Here is a 23,199-nt window from a genome sequence, read left to right on the forward strand (position 1 = left end):
GTACACCATGGGTCCTCAGCTAAAACTGTTTTCTTTCTGTTACCAGTCAGACATTCCTCATTTCTCAAATAAGAAGTCAATGGCAGAGTCAGTTGCAGTAAACTTTGCAGCTCAGATGTCTGCGTGTTTTTAACTTTGTGAAAATCCCAAATTACCTTCTCGGTAGAGAACGCTTTTGCCTTTTTACAAATGTTTGAGTTTGCTTTGTTTCAAACTCAATGTGTTCACATAATGGACATATATTGTCCGTGTTTATTTAACCTGGATTTTCTTTTCAACATATGCCTTTTTATTGTTAGGTTTGTGGGTTTTTTAAAAATATGTTCCTTTGATGAAATTTTACATCCCAAGAATCAAGAGGCTGGGATTCAGGTCTAGTTGTTGATGACTCACAAAAATTAGTAGCAGCAGAAAGAGATGTTTGGAATAGGCTGACCCTTGAATGTGATACATAAATACAGTCTGAGAATGTAATTTCATTGTTCATTTTACTTTGCATAACTCACTGATCTCTGTCAGCTCTTTGAACAACATTAACAAAACATTATGAGTTGTTGTTTATCTTCTGTAGAAGTAGCGAAGCCAGAAGTCCAGGAAATCCGATCAATGAGCTTTCTCCTCTCTCCTAATGCTGGCCAAACCCTGAATAACACTTGTCGGTCTGAACTCCAGATTCAAAAGCTTGTGGTCAGTCAGTCACTCAGAAAGGCCTTCTTAGATTTTAGATGACTTGCTTTCCAGAAAGTACTTCTGTTTTTATTGATTATTACAGAGCGAATCTGGGGCAACTGTCCCTGTAGCTTCTGAGCATCATGTAGGCACCTACATTTAAACTGGGCAAAACTGAGCCTGAGCCACCAACTGAGACCATGTGGGAACTGTCTGGTCATAGCAGCAAGAACAAAATAGCGGCAGTCCTATAATAAACATGGCTCAAAGAGCTGACGATGCAAAAACCCTGTTTCCCTGTCAGTAGTAGTTTCCGATTTCAGCAGCTAAGGGAACATACACATAATGTTTTCCCAGAAACAGATGCGGACCACAATTGGCAGTACTTAATACCATCCTATACTGTTACGAGTTACATATTTATATGTGATCACTTCACATACGCAACCTTTTCTGTGATATTTACAGACATCACAGTTATATTTTGTAATTTTTTTTTTGTAAATATGCCTTTGGTATCTGTCAGCGAAAAGAATTCCTGCGGTGGTGTATTGTGATCAGCCATTGCCATGCTGATAAGATACTGTATCTGGCACATTTTTCTAATTTCAAAAGCAAAACAATGAATGTATATACAATATTTTTCCATCACGCTATACTGCAGTAGTAATGGGTTGTATGCCCTTTCCAGTAAAATATCAAAGCAAGGTATATATGTAATAGTTCCATTTTTCTCTTAAAATTGTAAATGCTTTTAAACTTATGTTGCTTTTAAGATTATGAAAATTATATACTAAAAATGCTTTGAAGCTTTTCTGTAATATATATGTGCATTATATAACACACGTGCTTAAGAGGATTTTTTTTCAGCTTTTATAAAAAGAAATAAATTCTTAGGAATTCTGCGTGGAAGAGGCAGATGCTAAGTAGTCTAAATAATTTTAGCTTTATTTTGGAAAGAGGTTAGGTCAGATTTTGTAAGCATTCTTTCCTATTTTGGGAGAGAATGTCAACTCTGTGTTCCTCCAGTAAAATTTCAGCTCAAATATTGGCTTTTGTTGCATAAGCTTCAAAAGGTATTAAATGAGTTTTAAATACGTCCATAGTTAAAAGCAATTTTCTTCTCTACACTGCTATTCCTTGAAGAGCAAATAGCCACAAAGCTAAAGCATTGTCAAACAGTAGTGAAACTAGTTGAGAATTTGCTCAATGAAACCAAAACTTTATAATCTGTTGTCTATCCCTCCTGCCTACTGAAAGGAAGCAAATGACAAAAATTTGACAAAACAGCAGCCCTAAGGAAGCGTTAAGGATCTGCCTCTGTTCCAGAACTTAGAGTGGCTACGATGACTAGCAACAAAGTCAATCTCATCTGCATCATCCTGGAAGGTGCATGATTCGTTTTAGACAGGCTCTGCTCACTCAGCAGCATGTTGTCTTCAGGAGCATTTTTTTATGGTTAGTTGGAGTGTTGTTGAAATTTGCCATGGGTTATCCTACTGTGTTTTTCACAGGAGGAAAACTCCTACGGTATGACATTTTGGTGGAGTGTGTAGAGGTCACCTGGAATTTGCAGGTATCTTTTTGTGATGTTACACAGCTCTCTGGGCAACAAAGGAATCGATGATCCTATGGAAGAAGGGACTTCAAATTTCATCCCAAGAATATTTGGTGATAGTGTGGTGGTACAAACAAACTTATGGATGCCTCACTGCCAAAGTGGATTAAAGCTAGGTTGACTGTAGCAGCATGAAAATGTATCATAGGGCACAACTGACTGAATTCACAACCTAAGAAATCTTTTCCGCTTTCCCCTTCTGTGATTTACTAAAAGGCTGAGGTTTCCATGTATTGGCATTTTTTGCCTCCCATCAGGAAGCATCTGTAAAGCTTTTGACACTACCTAGCTAAAAAAACTGTGTTTGTCACAGCTATGTAAATTCTATACTGTAAAGTTAATTAATCAAAACATTTTCCTTGTGGCTTTGTATTCTTTCTGCCCACTTATTTTCACAGGTAAGTAGTCCATTAGTCTTGAGTAACTATAGGCAACAGACAGTAGTCCAGAACTCCTTCTTCCATACACACCAAAAAGAAAAACTCATAAATTTTGACCAAAGCAAAATCAAAGATTTTCTGAGGCTCAAGAAGCCATCATCTGACTGCTCAGACTGTACAAAACCATAAAGATTTGTCCTCTCAAATCCCAGGCCTGCAGTTTACTGGGGATTTGTAATGTAACACTTCCTGCGCATCAGAGAGCAACTGATTTTCATTTCTGAGAACCAGTGTTTAAAGCAGTTTGTGTCCTGCTGGATATTTGATTTGCCTCCAGCTGCTGACCAGCAATTTGCTGAGAGTGCAAAAGCATTATATGTATATAAGTTTAAAATCTTCTTTCCTTGCTGTGCTTACTACTAGGATGAGCAACTTCAACCTGAAGATTTAAGCAGAAATGAAATAAAGCCTGAAACCCATATGTGCAGGCTTTACTATGTTTAGATGGATACTATGAACCATGATGAAGCTATCCTTTGAAAACATTCTTAAATATGTTGCTTATAATATTAAAACACTTGAGTCTTCAACCTTAAGTGCTTGCTTCTATGGACGGGAGTTCCATGCATATTTGAGTTCCTGGACTGGAATGCATGTTCATCAAGTCAAGCTCTAGATAACCAGTGTCCTTTTAAATAAAACGAAAGCAGCATTTAGTGGACTATCTCCGAAGTATCACAATTTTCAAGGTTTTTATTTTAAAATAGAAAAATAGTTTATTGTTAATATTGTTTTAAAAGAAACCACTTGCCATTACCTAAGGTGAATGCTACTTAGTTTTACCTTTAAGTCACCCGATGTTTTTTCTTGCGCTGCTTGGATGGAGAACACGTAACAAATGGTCAGTTATGCATGTGCCTCTGGTTGTATGTATTTCTCCACAGGCTTGTTACACAGCGTATTTGCAAGAAAAAAGCTTAACATTTCTGCAGTCCACAGTTAAACTCCCATATATGAAACAACTTAAAAAAGCCGAAATTACAGAGGGAACATGTTCTTTGTCAGTGTTAATTTTTCTTTCAGAGAAAAAGAACAGGACAGCTATGAAAATGTGTTTGGATTCCTTTGACTTACACCAAAACTATCACATCATTACGAAGAAAATTCATGTGTATGTCATGTTCAGTAGATCTTAAATCATCGAACATGCACTCACGTCACCGAGTGAATTAAGGTTTGTTTTCTATTGTAGGCCAAGGGTAAGGAAAGACAATGGCTGAGACACCAAGCTGTTGGAGAGCTAGATGATGCCAAAATCATCGATGGGCTGACAGGAGAAAAAGCCATATATAAACGACGGGGAGAACTTGAGCCACAGGTAAGTATCCAACAAATAGCAGGGAAAGGTGGGGAAGAACTTAACCAGTTTGCTGATTTCATAGTGGCTGTACGATATCTGTGTTTGGAGTTTGAGTAAGTTATAGGGATGAGAAACTCAGAAGAATCATCTCTGGCTTGGGAAGTCCCCGATACAGAGGCAAACACAGGATGGAAAATTTGCTTTGCCTCTTCTTATAGTCTTCCATATGTATTTCCTTTTGGCCACCCTTAGAGAGAGGATGCTGATCAGGCAGTGCTTTTTTTTTTTATCCCATGCAAGAGTTTTTATGTTCTTATTTTATATTTTAATGAGCTGAAGGTGATTAGCAGAAACCTTTTTGTTTGTTTGTTTTTCTAAGAAAAAGGAAAATATTTTCTCACTAATTTAATTTTTGTTAATAAATACCCTGATACCCTAGGAAGTTAAAAAAAAAAAGTGGTTTACAAATGTCTTCTCCTTATTCCATGATATGCAAAGAATTTCAACTTCCACAGATACTTGGATTTGCAAGAATAAAAATTATAATAGGAAAAAAGTGTGAGGAAGAGCCATTAAGATACGATAAACTTGTCTGTCCAATTCAGCCATTCCTTAGAAGACATTATGGTTAGGCCTATGTGAGTCAGCAACAGAGAAACCACTTGAATCAGACCAACAAAACCTGGCCAAAACTGGTAGGGCTAGTCCATGATATTTAACAGTAATACTTAATGACAGATTGCAATTTTTAACTACATTAAGAATTTTTTTTAAATAGCTGAGTGCAACATCTTTTTGCATGTCAGCTACCCACACCTGATGAATCCCTGGTATTATTTTTTATGCTACTTGGTCATGATCTCTGTTGCTTTGAACAGTTTATGGAACTTGGCACTGCCTATGTGAAAGATCAATAAGGGAAAAGTGAGTAGATCTTAATTTCTCAGTTTTCTCAAAATGTATTTACTCAGTGTATCAGTTTTAAGGCTTTGAAAAAAAAAAGTTCAATTCAAGAGAAAAAGTACACCTTTAAGTTTTGAATAAAAAACAAAATAAATGTAGGATTTAATGGGCCCTCTCTCTCCCTTTGTTTTTGGGAGGACAGGGATGCCACAGTCCATTAAGAGAGTAATTAAAAGAATAAAGCAGACAAATGCTTGCAACCCTTTACAGGTAAAAGAAACATTTTAGTTATTTGTTTTTAATGTAACTCATTTTTTGCCAGATCATCTTTAATAGCCTTGTCCTTGAATCCAGACTCCTCTCATTGCACACTAAATAAAACACCTCCCTTGAACGTACTGTGCCAAAAATTGTTAAAACAGATGGGGATTGTTTTCAGGAAAAAATAATGGTTTCAGCATCAGAATGAAGAAGAAACTAGTAGTTAATCAGAACAAGTTTTCAAGCATTTTTGGAATGTTATTAATCTCAGCAGACAAGTTTTTACAGTCTTATACGGGTCCCTGTTAGTACCATAAGCCAAGGATAAGCATTTCGATTATGAGCCTTGGCAGAAAGAGCAAATTTGAGAGTCTCTTTATTGAAATAAAATGTTAAGAATCAAAACCGAGACAGAAGAAACATTTTCCTGACAAGAATGCATGGAATTTTTTGAGGTATTTTGTTTCCAGTCATTGAAGGTGAGGGGAAAGAATGAATTGAGGTATCTGTTAAGTAACTGGTTTGAAACAGAGAAAAGGTTAAAATGTTTTTGTTCTTTTTTTGAAAATAATCAGTGTTTGCTGGATAAAAGTTTCTTGCTTCACAAAGCGTGTTGGGTTCTCTTTCTGAAATGTTTTATCTTTGCTGACATTTAGCTTTCCCATTTAGACTGTTGGTTTTTTTTTTTTTTTCTGCTGTGTTTCCCTGTCAGCCTGGGAGCCCCCAGCAGAAACCCAAACGCTTGCGCCTGGTAGTGGATGTTTCTGGTAGCATGTACCGCTTTAACGGGGTGGATGGACGACTGGAACGCTCCATGGAGGCTGTCTGCATGGTCATGGAAGCTTTTGAGAATTACGAGCACAAATTCAAGGTAATTACAGCTGGTCTAGGAGCTCTGTGGTTATTGCACAGGCTTCGCGGAGCAGTGGAAAAAGTGTTTCAGCAGTCAGTCTAGCCAAAGAACATTATTCATTCCCACAAGGAAATAAAGACATTAATCTGTTTCTAGCAACCTGAAAAATAATACTGGTGAATGGATAAGAAACATTACATGCTTCAGCAAGGGAGAATTTAATCGAAAACTTTAAAGACTTTGATTTAGCGAAATATGCTGCCTTTTTCTGTATTTATCTCTTTATTTGTTTCTTTGAGCAGAAACGCTTAAGCCTACAGAACACAATATGAGCTTCAGGACATGCAAAGATGCCCAGCCTTTCCATCTGCCCAGAGTACAGACAGTAGTACTTTGTCATGGGAAAAGACCAAACTTCTTTGTCCATTACTTGTGTTCTCTTCCAGTTACCTGAAAGCAAGAAAATAATTTCTTATACTGAAAGATACTCGGTTGCAAATGTTATTTAATGGTAGCCTGCAAAGGAAATGTAAATAAATCTTATACCCTTTTTTGTCTCAGTAACCCTAGACAAGGTCTAGGGTATGTTTCTTTAACCTTAAAAAAGACAGGAATAGCCAGTCTCGAGTTAATTCTTGATAAACTCAGTGTTTAATGGAACAATAAAGATGTCCAATGCCTTTACTGAAGAGCATCTCAAACATAAGACTTGAAATACATCTGAACAAAATGTAAAATCTCCTAAACAAAATTAATAGAAAACGTAGTCCAGATCAATTCAGCCAGGTCTGCTTCACATTCTTCCTCCAGCAGCATAATCCTACAGGTTTCTGTTCTTCCGTAGAATCTCCTGTACAAAACCAGGCCATATGGAGGCATGTACTTCTAGAATGTCTTCTAAAGTACAATCATTCAGACTTCCATTTGTCAGGGAAAAGGCTATAAAAGGAGACAGGCATTATGTTTTTAGCCTACTTTCCTAAGGAAACAAGGTGTGTGCTACCATACTCTCTGGCAGTCATGCTTTCTCCCCTTTAAACATGCTTAAACAGAGTATGTTGCCCAGTTTCAAACAGATTTGAAACAGTGGTTTTGTTCCCAAAGACACTAAATTCCTGCAAATGTCATGAAAATAGGCCAGATAGAGAGTTTGTTTGTATTCCTGTTGGAGAAAAATGCTGTAACCATAAGCTTAGGCCCTAGCCCAGAGAAGCCATGTGGGACCTCAACTGTAATTAATAAAATTGTGGGAAATGAGGGGTTTATCGGTTCAACTACTCAAGTATCTCCTGCTCACTGATAATAGAAAAGTTGATGACAGATATTAAGAGGGCAGTGTAATTACACAACATGATTTGTGTAGCTTGGTAAATCAGGCATATCTGAGCAACACGCATATTAGTATGGCCAAATGTAGGATCATCCACAAAGGAAGATGAAACATAAGTAGTGGACACAAGAATAAATATGATATATTGGGGTATAGTCAGCATGGCTTTTGTAAAGGGAAGCAATGCATTCTGAAGAGTCTACATGTATGTGACAAGCAAGGTTGGTTGATAGAGTCTCCTTAGCCAAAAGCATTTGACAAAATCCCTCACCAGAGGCTCATAAAGAAATGATACTACTTTGGGGATAAAAGAGAAAGCCTTCAGATGGATGAACTACTGCTTAAAATATAGAAAACAGACTAAGTGGTCATTTTTTAGAGTAAAGAAGTGAAGGAAGGTCACTGGTGGAACTGCGTTGGGATTTGTGCCAGAGCCCATGTTGCTATTTTGTTCTGTATATTCATAAGTGATCTGTAAAAGGGGATGGATAGTGAGGTGACAAAAGTTGCTAGTTGTATGAAGTTATTTGGGAAAATGAAAAGGGAAATCCAGCTGCAAGAAGTTGGAGAAGGAGCTGGCCATGAACGGTGACTGGGAAATGGCAGATGGTGTTCAGTGCTGTTAAATGTAAAGTGCTGCAGATGGAAGAAAACAATTCTGATTTTAAATACACAGTGAGGAAGTCTCAGCTGTGTGTTAGTGCTCACTCTCAGCTATGTATTAGTGCTCAACAAAGAAATCTTGCAATTATGTTGTATGGTTCTTTGAACACTCAGTGCCCACCAGCTGTCAAAAAACCTAATTGAATGTTAGAAACTATTAGCAAAAGAACAGAGAATAAAGCAGAAAGTGTCAGAATGTCACTGTAAACATCCATAGTGCATTCACATCAGGAGTAATGCGTGCAACTTTGGTCCCCCATCTCACAAAAGTTCACGTAGAGCTGAAAAGGAGAGTGACAAAGATTACAAAGGATATGGAAGTGTCCCCGTACAAGAAATGGCTAAGTAGGCAAGAACTGCTCAGTTTGGAGGAAATAAAAATCAAGGGGCTGATAAAATCTTGAGTAAAATGGAAACGGTGACCAGGGGACAGTTGTTCATTCTGTTCTACTACAGTCATTCCTGCTCTTGTTATGAGCAATGAATTATTTTACATTTACACAACAGTGTAAATGTACATTTACACGACAGTGGCTTAGAAGGTGATGACCCTGAAAAAAGATGTAGTGCAGTGGTAAATAACCAGCTGTCCTTATTTCCAGTGCAGCTCTATAGCTGAGAACCCAGACATAACCCTCAGGTGCATGGTAAAGGAGTAACATGTAGAAGTAGACAGACAGCCTACTGTGCAGAATTAGTAAGATCATTAATGTTCAGTTTTGGGATTTTAAAATCTGTTTCATTACCTTTCAAATCCCTTTGTGTCTATTACAGATTATTATATTTTGCTTGGCAATAGTTGCTATTGGTCAGTGTTTTGCCCCGCACATAGATGAAACCCTGTATTTCGGCGTGCAAATAGCACAGAGTGCAGTTAGTTGTAACAGTAAATGTGCCTCTTTAACAACCGTTTGTTTATAAAAACACTTACACAAAATCCATGTGCAGTTATTAGATGTGAAAATTGCCACTTTTTGATGATAGTAAGACAGGAGTAGTAACATTACCCTTACAATCTCTGAGCCAAGAGAGCTGTAAGGCCAATTTTATACTTAAAATAACAGTGGTGAGGAAGATGCTGGAAATTTTAGTGACATACCAAGGAAAAAAGTTGTCATCAGCTTCTACATCTGTTCAACTTCAGTTGCCTCTAGGGTAACTCTCCTCCATTTAAGGGCTCGTTCCACTGGATAGAGAACTTTGGGGGGCCAGTAACAGCCCCTTGATTCAAGGCTGGCGAGATCCAGCGTGAACTCTGTCAACTTCAGAGCTGCTTTTGCCTGAGGGAAGAAAAGTATTTTTCTTCCTCCACATCTCTCTGTGCTGCCTCACTGAGATACGATTCACTCTAAGCATAATATCTACAAGAGTAGATCAGAGATGACTAGGACAGCAAACAAGATGTGGCCTTATGTTTCACTGGCCACTAAAGTCATCCCCCAAAATGAGTGCAGAGGCATGTATTAACTAGTCGTGTTTGAACCATATCCTTAACATGATCCAATGATTAGGCTAAAGTATCTCTTTATAAGCTACATTTCACAGTCCTCTCATATGCAAATCTCCCATGCATGCGCTGATGTACTCTTCGAGTCATTCCTTTGATAAAAATAACATTTCTGAAATCTCCAGCTCAAAAATACAGATTTCTTTTTTTAATGTATAATCTGGTATGACAGTTGCTACACCTGCATGAATGCAATCAATAACCAGAACATGTGCCAGTTCCTCAGTTTCTAATGAGTGTAATTAGGTCTTCAAAGAGTAAGAGAGCCAGTGATTGTTTTAAAATATCAGTGACTCCAGTCTGTAAAACACTGACACTTTGCAAGATGCTGCTAATTTTTCTCAGGACAAAGCTGAAGTTTGGGTATGTCTGCAAAAATAGCATATATTTCTCATATCTAAAAGAGGAACCATGTGAAAAAAGAGAAAAGAACACACGACTGTGTTGTGTGCAATGAGAAATCTGCAATTTATCACTTTTTTCTTTCTGTTCCTTATCCTCTTCTTGCCTTCCAAGAGTGCTTTTATAAAAACAGACTTTTTTGGCCATTAGATATGACTGCTGTTATCTGTTTTTCTTGTAGCCCCATCTGCAAGGGTCACAACAACATGTGCTGCAAATTTGACGGGTTTCTTGTGCAACATGTGTTGAACCTGAGGGACCATCAGGCTTGTTGAGCAAAGCATTCAAAGGGGATTTACGTTGTAAAGTTCCCTTCTGCTATCTAAGTGCAGTGCAAACTTTGGAAACCTATTCTTGGTTCAAGATCGCTTTTCTGCTGGTGCTTGGTTTAGTTCTCTGCTAAATAAGGTTGTGAATGAATGAGATGGGCTTTTCCTTGGTTGTTTTGTCCTATCAGCTGAGCTTTGCCCATGTGTGGTACCCCTTGGTATCGCTGATGATGGCGATTGACTGATTGGTCTTTACAGCACTGAATGAAGGTAGAGAATACCTTCTCCCTGCCTTCTTATACAGAAGAGCTAAGTATTGGGTATGTGACTGTAGCAAGCAGGTAACGAAGTTAACCTTCATAAAAAGCCAGACAAGCGCCAGCAGGTATTTGTCAGCTTTTTATGCTTGTTGTAGGACAACCTGCCTGCTTCCATTTCCCATAAGTGCAGGCAGTGAATCATTCCTTGTTGGGGGGGAAATGGGAGGCTCATCCCACAGTCGGGAAATCCTTTTATATCAACAGCCATGTTTCAAAGCCCTCCTCCAATGTCATCTCATCCATACGTCCTGAAGTGCTTTATTAAAGAAAAGAGTGGGAGTGACTGAGGTAATAGAAGCCACATTCGCAGTCTCGTCCTGATAATGGAAGTTAAATATGTTCCTACAAATGCCCCTTGACCCCTTAAATGTGTGGATGCATCACTTACATGTGTAAGTTATAAGAAGTGAGTTATTTTGCAGGATTGAAGTTCTTACCTCTTTTGTACATCTCACATTAGGTGCCAATTATTTGAAAATGTACAGAAGGGCAGCTTGTTCTTTATTTTATCTGAGGTAGTATTATGTCTGTCACACAAACCATATGGTTTTATATCATCCCTAATTACCATCATTTGCCCACATGACGGCGGATTTAGGAGGCATGTCCAGTAAATTATCCGACAGCGATTTTATGAAGCCTTTAAAGTATTGTAAGTGGTTCAATAAATGGCATGTTATGTAACTGGTAGGAAAAGCCTAAATTTATAATTCATAATTTATATTTATAGCAATATTAAAGAGATGATATCGCAGATTTTGTATGCCCATTTCAGCATTCCACATTTGTAGAATTAACTATGAAGGCAGCACTGCTAATTCAGGAAAAAAATAAATGTTCCACATGCTTGGCACAGTAGTTTCTTTTAATAATAAACAAAAGGTTTGAAATAAATTCAGAAAAAATAATGTTCAGTGTTGTCCAAAGAAGAGATGAATTTATAAAGATCTAGCCCTCCGGCAGAGGCCTAAGTCACACTGCCTTTTACATTCAGCATGCGTCTTCTTTCAGCTTTTTAAATGCCTTCAGAAATTAAACCTTTTGGCATGGCAGCTGCAGAAGACAAAGTCTTCCATTTTACTCATTTTAGGCAGCAGCAACCATTCGTTCGGTGCAAAATGTGGCAGTGGAATAGAGATTGTTTTAACCTGTAAGGAAAGAAACCAACAAAATGATGCTATTTCGAGAGACATGTTTACGTATTGTGTACTCACAGCTCTGAATAGAGCAGTCCTTGTCTTGGTGTACCTGAGGCTATTGGAAAACAAGCCGCTATCTACCACAATAATAAATTAATTCAATTAAGCCTGCACTGTGGCAAACAAGTATTTTGCTGCTGGATTTGTCCTGAGAGCCTATGCTTGCAATCTAGTTTGTAAAAACGAAGCAAAAGTCAGTTCCGAGGAAGATCGTGTCACAGCTCTTCTCTCACTTTTAACTCCATCCACATAAATTTTCCTAGGGAATTTATGAGAAAAATGCATCGGATCCCTACTCCTCAGAGGCCCTTTTTCTGTGCTTGTCTTTAGCTCCAGGGCTCGTGCAAAGGAAGGAAACTGGTTTTGACAAAGCGTGCGTGCGCCTGCATGTGCTGGGGTTCCCAGCTGGCCAGGGCTGCGGAGCTGTCCGCACCTTTTCTTTAAAATGAGCGCACCAAGATAACATCAAATCACTAAGGGTTCATTTTACTAGAACACAAATTAGAAGGAGGTAATAATTCACTGAAAGAAAACCTGGATGAGAGATTTAAATCCTCCTTATTTGCCCTTGCTGAGTGGGGTTCTTTGCTCCAGTTTTAATCTGTCCCAAACTCTGTTTTGGTAGGTTGCAGTAGACTCCGTACATTCCCATGGGGAAACATCTCTTTTCTGTCACCTCTAAAGCTTGGCTGCGAGCCTGCTCCCGTCCCTCCCTCCCAGGGAGGGTATCCCAGGCTGCAGTCTTATGCTGACTTAAGTCAGTCCAAGTCAGTGCAGCCTCACGGTCATTAGCTTTTGGCCACTCCTGTTCCTTGATTTGACTTCCAGGGGCTCAGAGCACCATGAGGACCCGCACGCGAGGGCTGGTGACCACAGCACTTCTCTTCCACAGAGCAGGTGCTCAGGCAAGGCAAGATCTCACCCTGCTTTTGGGGAGGCCTCATCTGACCCCAAATGCAGCAGCCAGGACAAAGCAAACAGGCACTTCTTCCCTGCTGCCTCACCACATTTTTTTAATCACAAATAGCGTAGTAAACTGTCGGCAAGGAAACAGATAACATCTTTTAAATATATGTACTTTGGTGCATGCATGGGCACACACGGAGAGTAATAAACAGCAGGCCGAGGAGGGAGCAGGCAGGACATGATGTTCCCAGGTGAATGGCTTTACGTGCCTGCGATAGTTTGCACAGGTCGTTTCAGCCTCGCCTTGCCTGTACCCAGGTTGTACGTTCCCACCTTGTGCAAGAATGTGGAGGGGACCCAACCACAGGTTCAACCCTGGGCGTTTCATCTAGGAGCTACAGCAGTTCCCTTTACACAGACTGTCACACTGAGTTTACACCCAGCCTTTTTGAGATGAAAGGTTGGTCCGTTATTAGTGTGTGCCAAGAACCAAAATGATATTCCCAAATAGCAAAGTTTGGCCTGTTCCCATGAACTCAGTATGGCAGAGCTGATACCAGGACACCTGGTGGGAGAGGTCCATGAAATGCTGGGAAGGAGCTCGTTACAAAGGAATCGGGCTTCTTTCTACACAGGAGAATGACAGCATTTTGCTTTACATAGTTAGGTTGTTGATTTAAAAGTGATACCGAATACAAAACTGCTCAGCAAAGGATGTGCAGGGTTTCGTAATTAAGAGCCTACCCTGAAGATCTGTGGACATTTGACATTACATAAGAACCACATTAGCGCTGTATATTTTCTGCTCCATTAAACCACTGCTTTATTTAGTTCCTCTGATTTGAATAATCTCTAGTTTTTAAAACAATACATACGCACGCTCTCTTTGTCTATGGTTCGCGTTCTGAATTTATTCCTGTATTAATTCAGAATTACGTTGAATGTAACCTCAACATTATTCTCAAAATTTGTATATTTTCATTTGCCATGTCTTTTCTCCAGGAAAGATAATGGTTTGGGGAAGACAGAAACACCAGCTAAATATTCATCAGGAAAGAGAGGATCTGAAGCATTACTGGTGATAAGAAATGGGTTTTGAAGAGAAAGCATGTGTCAAACTGGAAGCTTTACATGAGGCTGGGTAGCAAACACCAGAAAGAGCTGAGGAGAACGGGAATGGGAAAAGCCAACAGAGCAGAATGAAGTGGGAGTACATAGGGACTAGGTTATGTAAAGATTTCCTAGGGGAAGGAAATCTGGGTTACGTGAGGCTGTCATAAAACGGTCTGACCCTGGGTGAGATAATGTGGCATGTTTGCTGTTGTGCAGAGGGAGGTGTCACCTTTAAAAATGTTCCAGCTGCTATAGCTTTTTTTTACTCTTGATATATTTTTAAGCAAATTAGTGCTATGGAAACAATTAAAAAGAGCTTTGTCAATAAAAAATGCCATTTCCCCAGTCTCCAAAACCGGACTTACACCAAATAAAGTGGTCTGCAATAGGAAAGAAAATTCAGAAGGTCTTTGAGGATGAGACCAGCCTTTTACCAAATGATTATGTGGGAATTAGGGATGATGAACCCGGCAGGGACCTGTAGGCAGTACTTGAATAAAAGATAACAGAAAGGCAAAATATTGCATAAGGGCTCCCTGTCAGCTAAAGACAGGTCTGTGCCCGCTAGTCAGGGGAAAATACGGGCATGTTCATGTTGAGGAATTGCCAGTTAAGGTCTCTTCAGGCTGAGGATCTGTGCACTGTGCTCTATTATTTGGTGTAGACAGCTTTTAAATCCACTTTTGTCCTGCTGTTCTCCCTGGGGTGACTGCCACGTCCACGACACAAAGGGCGGGTCAGGACCTCGCCATAACTCAGCTTGTCTTGGTTTTCATGTATCAACAACGAAAATCTCACATAAAACAAAGGCCTTCCCAATATTACATTATTTGTTCGACAAGATATTTGAACTATTACAGCTCTACATGTCATGTTTTTGCAGCATCACAGGAGAATGATGTGCACACCATCTCCTTTGAAAATGTACAGAGACTCTTCGAATTCACTTCTCTGCATACTTTCAGCAATGACTTTGATCTGTTATGCGCTTTTGCGCATAATCAGCAAGGAGTGCTGATTTTCAAAAAAGAAGGCTTGTAATACTTTTTTTCCAGAGCAGAATGAGGTCACAAAAACGATCCATCAAACCTGAGAGCTACTCTCAAACAATGCAGTTCTTGTTTGTCAGGCTCAAGAGGATGAAAATTGCTACTTCAAGAAAATAAGCGGACAATGTGAGAGGGCAAGGTCTTGGTCTTATGCATCACCGCTCTGCAATTGGTGGGATGATGTGAAAAACAGACCATGGAAATAAGTAACTGTTCTTTAATTTCATTATTTAGCAATTCTTTCCCATGTTTTCATGTCGGTGAGAAATTGCAAGTAGTTCCCTTAAGCAGCTCATAAACGGAAGCAGGGAACAGTATTTGGGTTTTCTTGTTGAAAGCAAATTGCCTTTGATCTGTCTCGTGTCATTGTGACCCAAGGGCCATTTGTGACTAACAGATGACTGATGAAGTTTCTTTCTTGCAGTATGATATTGTTGGACATTCAGGAGACGGCTTCGACATCGCCTTGGTTGGGAGTGACAAAGTTCCCAAGAACAATAAGCAAAGATTAGAGATTCTTAAGGTAAATCCTACTGATAAGTGATGATGGATAATTAAGGATTTTATGACTGTGAAGATAAAATTTTAGGTAGGTCACAGGATGCAAAACATAAGGAGAGTGAAATAAAAGAAAGACAAGAAAGCAAAATTTGTGTATTTGCATAAAGCTGAAACAGGACCTTTCAGAGACCTGGCAGAAAACAAATTGTGCCAAAATGGTAGAAGATAGATAGGCCTTTTTCTGGACTGCTGTGTCATAAGTGTGTCATTTTGACTGCCTGTCAAAGGATATAGGAAGTTCCAAACATTATACAGTGATATAGATAGCTCTGCCTAAATAATGTGGTGGTATTATTAGTGCGTAAGTGACTAATTTAAACTGTAGAGGGATACCAGGTCATTGATTTAGCCTGATACCTTCAAAAAGTGATGTGTCACAGTAGCAGTGGGAAAATGTGTCAGTGCTAGACTCAAAATGTGTTAAATCACAGTTGCAAAGTGAGTGTATTCATCAAGGCTTTACTGCAATAAGATGCAGAAAAATTGCAGGACTTACCTGGTTGGCAGCTTGAGAGGTCAGAACTGTGTATTTGAGCTTCCGTCAAAAAGTATTTTCAAAAGATTAGCAGTTACTTGGGTTGGAAGGACTGGATTTTCTAATGTCTAAAATTCCTTGCCTTCTGCATAGGAAACAGCTTCATCGATGCAAACAGTGTATTTATTTCATAAAAGCTCAAACAAACTGTTTCAGCATTTTTAAACCTTGCTGCTGATGTCAGGAGTCAAATATTTGATAACAACTGTAGCACTATTAGGGTTTGGAAGTCTAGTGCAAATTATAAACAGGCAGGAGCCGATCACACTATTAGGAAACTAAGCCCTGTTTTCTTCCTTAAATAGACAGGAATATAGCTACTCAAACTGCAGTTGATCAAAGTATTTTACCTTCCTTAAGATCCAGTCTAATTCTGTCCATGCATGGATTTTGTTTGTTTGACCTACTGTGCTTCTAAGAAGTGATGCCTGTCTTGAAATATGCCATATTATGTACAAAAAGCTGCATCTTCTGTGCTATCTGCAGCACTGTCCGCATTTCTGAAGCATCCCCGAATATAGCATAACTGAATATTTGCTCCCCCCCTGTGCCAGCTGAAATGAATGTTTATTCATAAGTCATCTCACATGTTTCCACTTGGTTATGCTGTGCACACAGATCATGCATGCCCATGCTCAGTTCTGCATGAGTGGAGACCATACCTTGGAAGGGACAGAGCACGCCATTCGTGAAATTGCCAAGGAAGAGGCTGACGAGTATTTTGTTATCGTCTTGAGTGATGCAAATCTCGAGCGATACGGTATTCCGCCATCGAGGTTTGCCCAGGTCTTGACCACCAATGCTCAAGTCAATGCTTTTGCCATATTTATAGGATCCTTAGGAGACCAGGCAGATAGGTAAGTATATTTGTTTTATCCCCAATAACTTTCTTTGTTTCTATTCATCATAAATCTAAACTATGCTTTTATTGCAGTGAAGTTAGGCATAGTTGCCCATGCTGGTGTTCTGCACTAAGGTTTTGATCATAGAATCATAAAATCACAGAATGGTTGGGGTCGGAAGGGACCTTTAAAGATCATCTTGTCCAACCTCCCTGCCATGGGCAGGGACATCTTGCACTAGATCAGGTTGCTCACAACCCCATCCAACCTGACCTTGAACACTTCCAATGAAGGGACATCTGCAACTTCTCTGGGCAACCTGTGCCAGTGTCTCACCATCCTCACAGTAAAGAGTTTCTTCCTTACATCCAATCTAAACCTACTCTTTCGGTTTAAAACCGTTGCCCCTTGTCCTGTCACTACAGGCCCTGGCAAAATGTCTCTCTCCGTCCTTCTTATGAGCCCCCTTTATCTATTGAAAGGCCACAATAAGACCTTCCTGGAGCCTTCTCTTCTCCAGGCTGAACAGCCCCAGCTCTTTCAGCCTTTCTTCAAAGGAGAGGTGTTCCAGCCCTCTGACCATTTTTGTGGCCCTCCTCTGGACCCGCTCCAACAGGTCCATGTCCATCTTGTGCTGAGGACCCCAGCACTGGACGCAGCACTTCAGGTGGGGTCTCACCAGAGCGGAGTCGAGGGGCAGAATCACCTCCCTCGACCTGCTGGCCAGGCTTCTTTTGATGCAGCCCAGGATATGGATGGCCGCCTGGGCTGCGAGCGCACACTGTCAGCTCGAGCCCCAGTTTTCATCCATCATTCCAGTTTTTTTATGTGCTATCAAGAAGCAGTAGCTTTGACTTGTGTCAGGAAGGAGACTGGTTCGTGGGTCCTTGCAGTTATGGCTAGCTAGTTCAGAGCATTCTGAAGCCGTCCTCCCACTGGAGGATGTGCACTATCCCCAAATGTAATACCACTACGTAATCATGACGGAGACACGGTGCCTTTGCTGTTGCCCAGTATGGGGTTTGAATGCATGTGGGCCTAAGAAAGGAGATTAAAGCAAGAGAAGCTGGAGTTTAGTGGTCTTTAAAACTGCCAAAAACTTGACTGAGATACTCCCCTTGTGTTAGAGAGAGACCTACATTCTTTGGAGAGTCTGAGCCAATATGCCCATTTTGAGTGCTACTACATAATTTTACTTTAAATTGTTTGGGCACAGGGAAAAATAAGGAAATCCTGTCCCAGGTGATGTTCCATATCCACTGAGGGCCAGCACAGGCAGCAAAAAGCTGGTGTAGCCACAAATATCAACAGTGCCTTTTCTGCTTCTGGTCGAGTCTTCAACTAGAGCAGAATGAGAGAAGGCCCAAAGGGAATTGGCCCTTGGTACATAGTTTTAATCAGAAAAGGGCTGAAAGATACAGCTGCACAGCCAGTGTTAGTCATGTCTGCAGGTCTGTACATCAGAGCTGTGTTACACATGAAAAAAGAATCCATTCTGAAACATTATAATTACAGAAGGTCCTTTTACTTCTACTAGGAATTAAAAAAAAAAAAAAAAAAAAAAAGCATTGACCATATCCTGCTGTGTAAAAGGAGATCTTATAATTGCCTAGTTCACTGGGTATGGAAAATGCACACAATGCTGTCGCTGAAATGCATTTCTATGTACGTGGAAGTGCAGAATTAGACAAAGCCTTCCTGTAACTGCTGTGGGGGAAGGAGAAGGGAATTCTCTGTTGCAGCTTTTTTAAAGCTCACTTTAAAAGTGAGACTTAACTTCGCGCTGGAGAAACGGTGTGGAGCATAAACTCCTTTAAAAAGCAGTGAAAAAATAAATTCCAAGCTTGCTGACTGGACATGAGGGACATGGGCTTTGTAACGTGCATCTTGTTTAGTTTTTTTAAGGGGAGTTAAGCTGTAAATAAAAATGTGTCAGGCTAATATTGGCAGAAAAATATCTTTCCATCTAATCTGTTGCGATCTTGAAGAGGAAATACAAAGAGCATATTTAGAATCACTGGCGGTGTTGAACTGAAAGAGCTGTGGGTTAATGGTGATCTATTTAGAGTAAGTAAATACCTTCATTTCCAGAGTAAATCTCTAGCTGCCCTCAGAAAAACAGTTATGGTAGTACCTCGTGGGGTCACTGGTACCTTGATCAAAATGGACTTTTTGCATGTCAGAAAGAGGACGTGACTAGAAATCGCTAGAAACAGTCTTGATTGTCTTGCTGAAAAGACCTCTGTGACTTAGCTGCTCTCGGTGTTTCCTCCCGCTGCTGCTTTCCCAAGCCTTTAATTGCGTGGTGACAGCAATGTGAACGGCATGGATTGGCAAGGTATTCAAAAGGAAAAAACATCCGTTCTTAAGGAACGCTGGCTTGTGGTAGGGAAGATAATTTGAAATGGTAATTGTGTCTTGTCCCTCCTTCTGCTCCTTAGGCTGCAGAGGACACTACCAGCAGGTCGGTCTTTTATTGCCATGGATACCAAAGAGATCCCCCAGATTTTGCAGCAGATCTTCACATCTACGATGTTGTCAAGTGCCTAAGCATGAATTCAAAGAAGAAACCCACTCCTGCTGGAGATACAAACACAGTTATTAATAAAATACATACTGTTCTCTAATCAGCAAAGCGACCCAAATCTGCGCGACAGCCGGGCTGTAAAATTTCACCCAAAATCTCTCAACCAACTTGGCGCGTTCAAAGAAGTGCAGCGGGGCAGAGGTAAATTGCAGGATGGCAACAGAGCGAATGTTTTTCCAGGGGACAAATAAATAAAGGAGAGTTTGTGATCATTCCTCTGCCTGCCCTGTTGCCAGCACTAGGGTATCATCTCACCCTATTCTGTTAAACATGGTTCGCTGGGATTTGATAATATTATGCAAGGCAGAGCCGGGCAATCTGTTTCAGTGTTTTGTGTGCATATGTTTGAATGGGTGGTTAACTCCATCTCTGATTTAAACAGGACTGCTCTTGTCTGGCAGGAAGCCCTTCCTTCCTCTTCTGTTGCTTGCTTGTCCTGACGGGGATCGGGGCTTCGCCACTGGATGCTGGGAACAATGGGGCGGTTTGGAAGCACTGACCGTCGCGTGTAAACATCCATTATCTGATCAGGCACGGTGCTCAGAGTTGTCAGATCTAGAGAAAGTGGCTGTTAAGAAGGGAAACAAAACAAAAATAGATTCTTTCAGTTCTGCCGGTGAAAAGTAAGGGGAAAGGGTCAAAATGGTCTTAAGGACCCAACAGCCAGCATTTCCAAGGAGGGGACTACTGCCGCGTCTTCTCTGCGTGACCGATGATGCCGTCCCGCTGTGCTGTTGCCCCGAACCCCCAGGATGGGCCTCTGTACCTGGAGGTGCCTTTTCGGTCGGGCGACAAAAATGCTCCTAATGCTTTGCTAGAGCTCCTTCATGATGTGTTTTGCTTGGGTCTTTTGAAGATGAAACTGGAGGAGAGATCTAGGCATGAGAAAACTAGTTCTTTTTTATAAAGGAAGAAGGAAAAAATCTGGTTTTATTTTAGCAAGATATCTGTGTTGGGGCATATTTAGTATCCAGGATAGTTATAAAGACTTATTTTATAATTCAGTTGGCGGGTGTTTGGCTTGTCCCGTGAGGCAGTCATCCCTCTTTATCTACTAAAGAACAGATATCTTGCAGTGCGTCAGGAGCACAGGAATACTTGAAGAATTTAATGTATGATTTAACTAAGCAGGAGGGCGTGCGTCATCGCTGATACTCTGCTGGCCTTAATTTGGGGGTACCTGAACAGAAAAAAGTCAAGGGAGAGTACTTATAAAAATCTGAATGAGGAATTGCAATACTTCACTTCTAATATTTCTCTCAAAGTTGCTCAAACCGCACTGTGAGCAGTATATTTGGAGGGGAGGATTTGATCTTGATAAATACAACCATTGGTGTTTTAAAGGGCCCGGTTTCTAGTGGTCATTCTCTGCTCCATCAGTCCTGCAGAAAAAAGCTTTACCAGACCATCTTTACCGGTCCCGTATTTAGCACAAGGCATTTCAAAGCCTGGCCAGCTTCGAAACTCTTTATGGCAAGAGAGGACGGAAGATGTTTTTCAAAGGCTTGTTAGTATTGTTCTGATAACTATATATGTGAAAACAAAGAGGTTGAAGATGCAATTCCTGTTTGGAGAGAAGGGAATTGGGAGGGGAAAGTTGGGAAGGTTATCCCTGGCTGGGACTGTGCATGTACACGCACACACACACAGACACGACTAGTAAGGGGAAGTATGCTTCAAAATAGAAATATCTTGGTCCTGTAAATACATGATGAGATACTAAATGCAATAAAGAATTGGCATATTAATAAGTCTGTTAGTAAATGTGTTTTTATGTGGAAATTCCTTCAGCACCTCTGCTTTTATTGCTAGCAGTCCTTCAAAAAAGAAGCATTTCATTACAGTTAGTTAGGAAATGTACTGTACACTTTCTAGATCGCTTGAGTGGATGAATTTTCTCACCTCAGATTTACATGCAGTACAATACTGTTATATTTACCATAAAAAAATAGTGTTATTTAAGGGAAACTCTAAGGTAAACCCAATTTTAAACCTTTTGTTCAATTATCCCTGTAAATTGTATTTTGTGTCATGCTATTTAAAGTTACCTTTCTGTACTGTTTGGCTTTATTCTTTGTTTCAGCAGATGCCTGTTGTGCTTCAGGTCACGTTTCATGGGCCCACAGGATACGGCCGTGTCTAGGGCCAGGCGGGCCAGGAGGGTGGCTGGGAGAGGGTGGAAGCAGTTCCCAGTAAATTTTGAGAGAAAGGGAGAAGAAATGAATGAAACTTCTCCCCCCAGTTCAGAAGGAGGGGGTTTGGGTTTTGCTTTTAACAACGCTTCATTGCAAAGCATGTTTGACCCGACAGCGTCTCTCTAAATTGTTACAATTCAGGGTGAAATTTTCCCTGGGCCGTGCATCTCTCACCTGCTTTAATGCCCATTGCTACCCCAGGGAAGGCAAAGCAGCAGCTGTGCTTTTCCCTGTCTCTCAAGGACTGGCAGGGTTATTTCACTGCTCAGAAATTCAGCAAACACTCTTCTTTCATGTCCCTGGGACTTGCAGAGCTTCTTCATATGCATTTATTTTTAATTAGTAAATGTTTAACTAACAGCAGCACCAGTGACTGCTCTTGTTGCAATGCATGCACCAGTGTTGTGTGTCACTCGTTCCCCGCGAAAGCGTGTTAAGGTATTTTTCGTCTCTTCTCACACTTTATTAAGGCCCTTTCGCACTCATCGGCTTTTATGAAAAGGCACTGTTTCGGCGAATGAATAGAGCTGCCGGTTGGAGCGGGTCTTGACCTGTCGCTAATGCTTTAATAGCATTAGTCACATCAGCAGTAGTGATTTTACCTACCTCTTATAATGCAGATTTTGGTCTAGTTCTGTTGTATGTACTATGTTCATACTCGCTAGCCAGTTAGTGACAGTATGCAGTCATTTAGGATTATTATTGAACTGAGGTGCAAAAAAAAAAAATCACAGAAAGTGCAGGCAGAGCAAAGCACGTTCAACGTTTAGAGACATAGGCAGCTTCACACGACTACGTGTAAAAGTGATGGGTTAGCATGAAGCGCGACGTGAGTTAGGAGGGACTCGTAATCTTTGACTCCAGCAGTCTTTTTTTTTTTTTTTCACTTCTTCCCTTTACCAGCACTGGGTGTCAAACATTATTGCGAATGTCGTGCTAGAACTTATCCATTAGCCTGATAAAATTAAGACTAAAGATCCACATCGTTGATCAAATATATTGATGTAATATTCGAGCAAACAAGCATACAACAGGAGATATAGATACTGTATTATACGTGCAAAATCAAACTGAAAAAAGAACGCTGATACCTCGTTGAGAGTACAGGTAAGAGATGGAAGAATACCAGAGGTTTTCTTTATCTATACAGTTAAGATTTTGGTTTTTTTAATTATTACAAAACAAGTATTAAAGTAATTTGGACAATTAATTAAAAAAAACCAAGTAATTGTGCTGTGTTGGCTGTTGCACATTATCGTGTTTATTAATAAATAACATTCCTATAAAAATGAGAATGTACAAGGTATTTATTGAGAAATAAAAATGTAATTCTTCACCATGTATCAAATCTGGAAAGCTGATTTGAAAATATAATTGTTGTACAGAACCTCTAGATTAGAAAAGGCTCAGGGTTTAGTTACTGCTTTAAATGCTACTGTTTTAGTGAAAATAGGTAAAGCTCTTCAGTTTGTCTGCTGTAAATACCATGGAAGTTTTTGTTCAGCCCCTAGATAATTCTGCTTCTGTCTATTTTGGCCCCATCTTAAAAAAAAAAGCCCAAACAACACCATCTTGCATTTTATCATTTACTGTTCTTTCTGCCAGCATGTGGGGAGTGCAAACACGCTCTCCTGTCCTGACAATGAACCTTTTAGAAAAGGAAGGTCAACATTTCTC

At 40.1% G+C, this 23,199-nt stretch overlaps 1 protein-coding gene across 3 annotated transcripts in view; it reads left to right on the top strand.

Annotated features, from left to right (window-relative positions):
* Positions 1 to 21,005, top strand: part of VWA8 (von Willebrand factor A domain containing 8) — a gene marked incomplete at its 5' end in the record, with an annotated part of 195,231 nt that extends 174,226 nt beyond the window's left edge. For all 3 annotated transcript variants that reach the window (XM_082333521.1, XM_082333519.1, XM_082333520.1), the window contains 5 exons: positions 3,920 to 4,045; positions 5,904 to 6,062; positions 15,227 to 15,325; positions 16,517 to 16,755; positions 19,182 to 21,005. In XM_082333521.1, coding sequence (XP_082189647.1) covers positions 3,920 to 4,045; positions 5,904 to 6,062; positions 15,227 to 15,325; positions 16,517 to 16,755; positions 19,182 to 19,290 — 732 coding nt within the window. In that variant the 3' untranslated portion in view covers positions 19,291 to 21,005. The remainder of the gene's footprint in view (positions 1 to 3,919; positions 4,046 to 5,903; positions 6,063 to 15,226; positions 15,326 to 16,516; positions 16,756 to 19,181) is intronic.
* Positions 21,006 to 23,199: the final 2,194 nt, after the last annotated feature.

The sequence above is a fragment of the Platalea leucorodia genome, assembly GCF_965183815.1.
Source record: "Platalea leucorodia genome assembly, chromosome: 2".
In the NCBI taxonomy this organism is placed as follows: Eukaryota; Metazoa; Chordata; class Aves; order Pelecaniformes; family Threskiornithidae; genus Platalea; species Platalea leucorodia.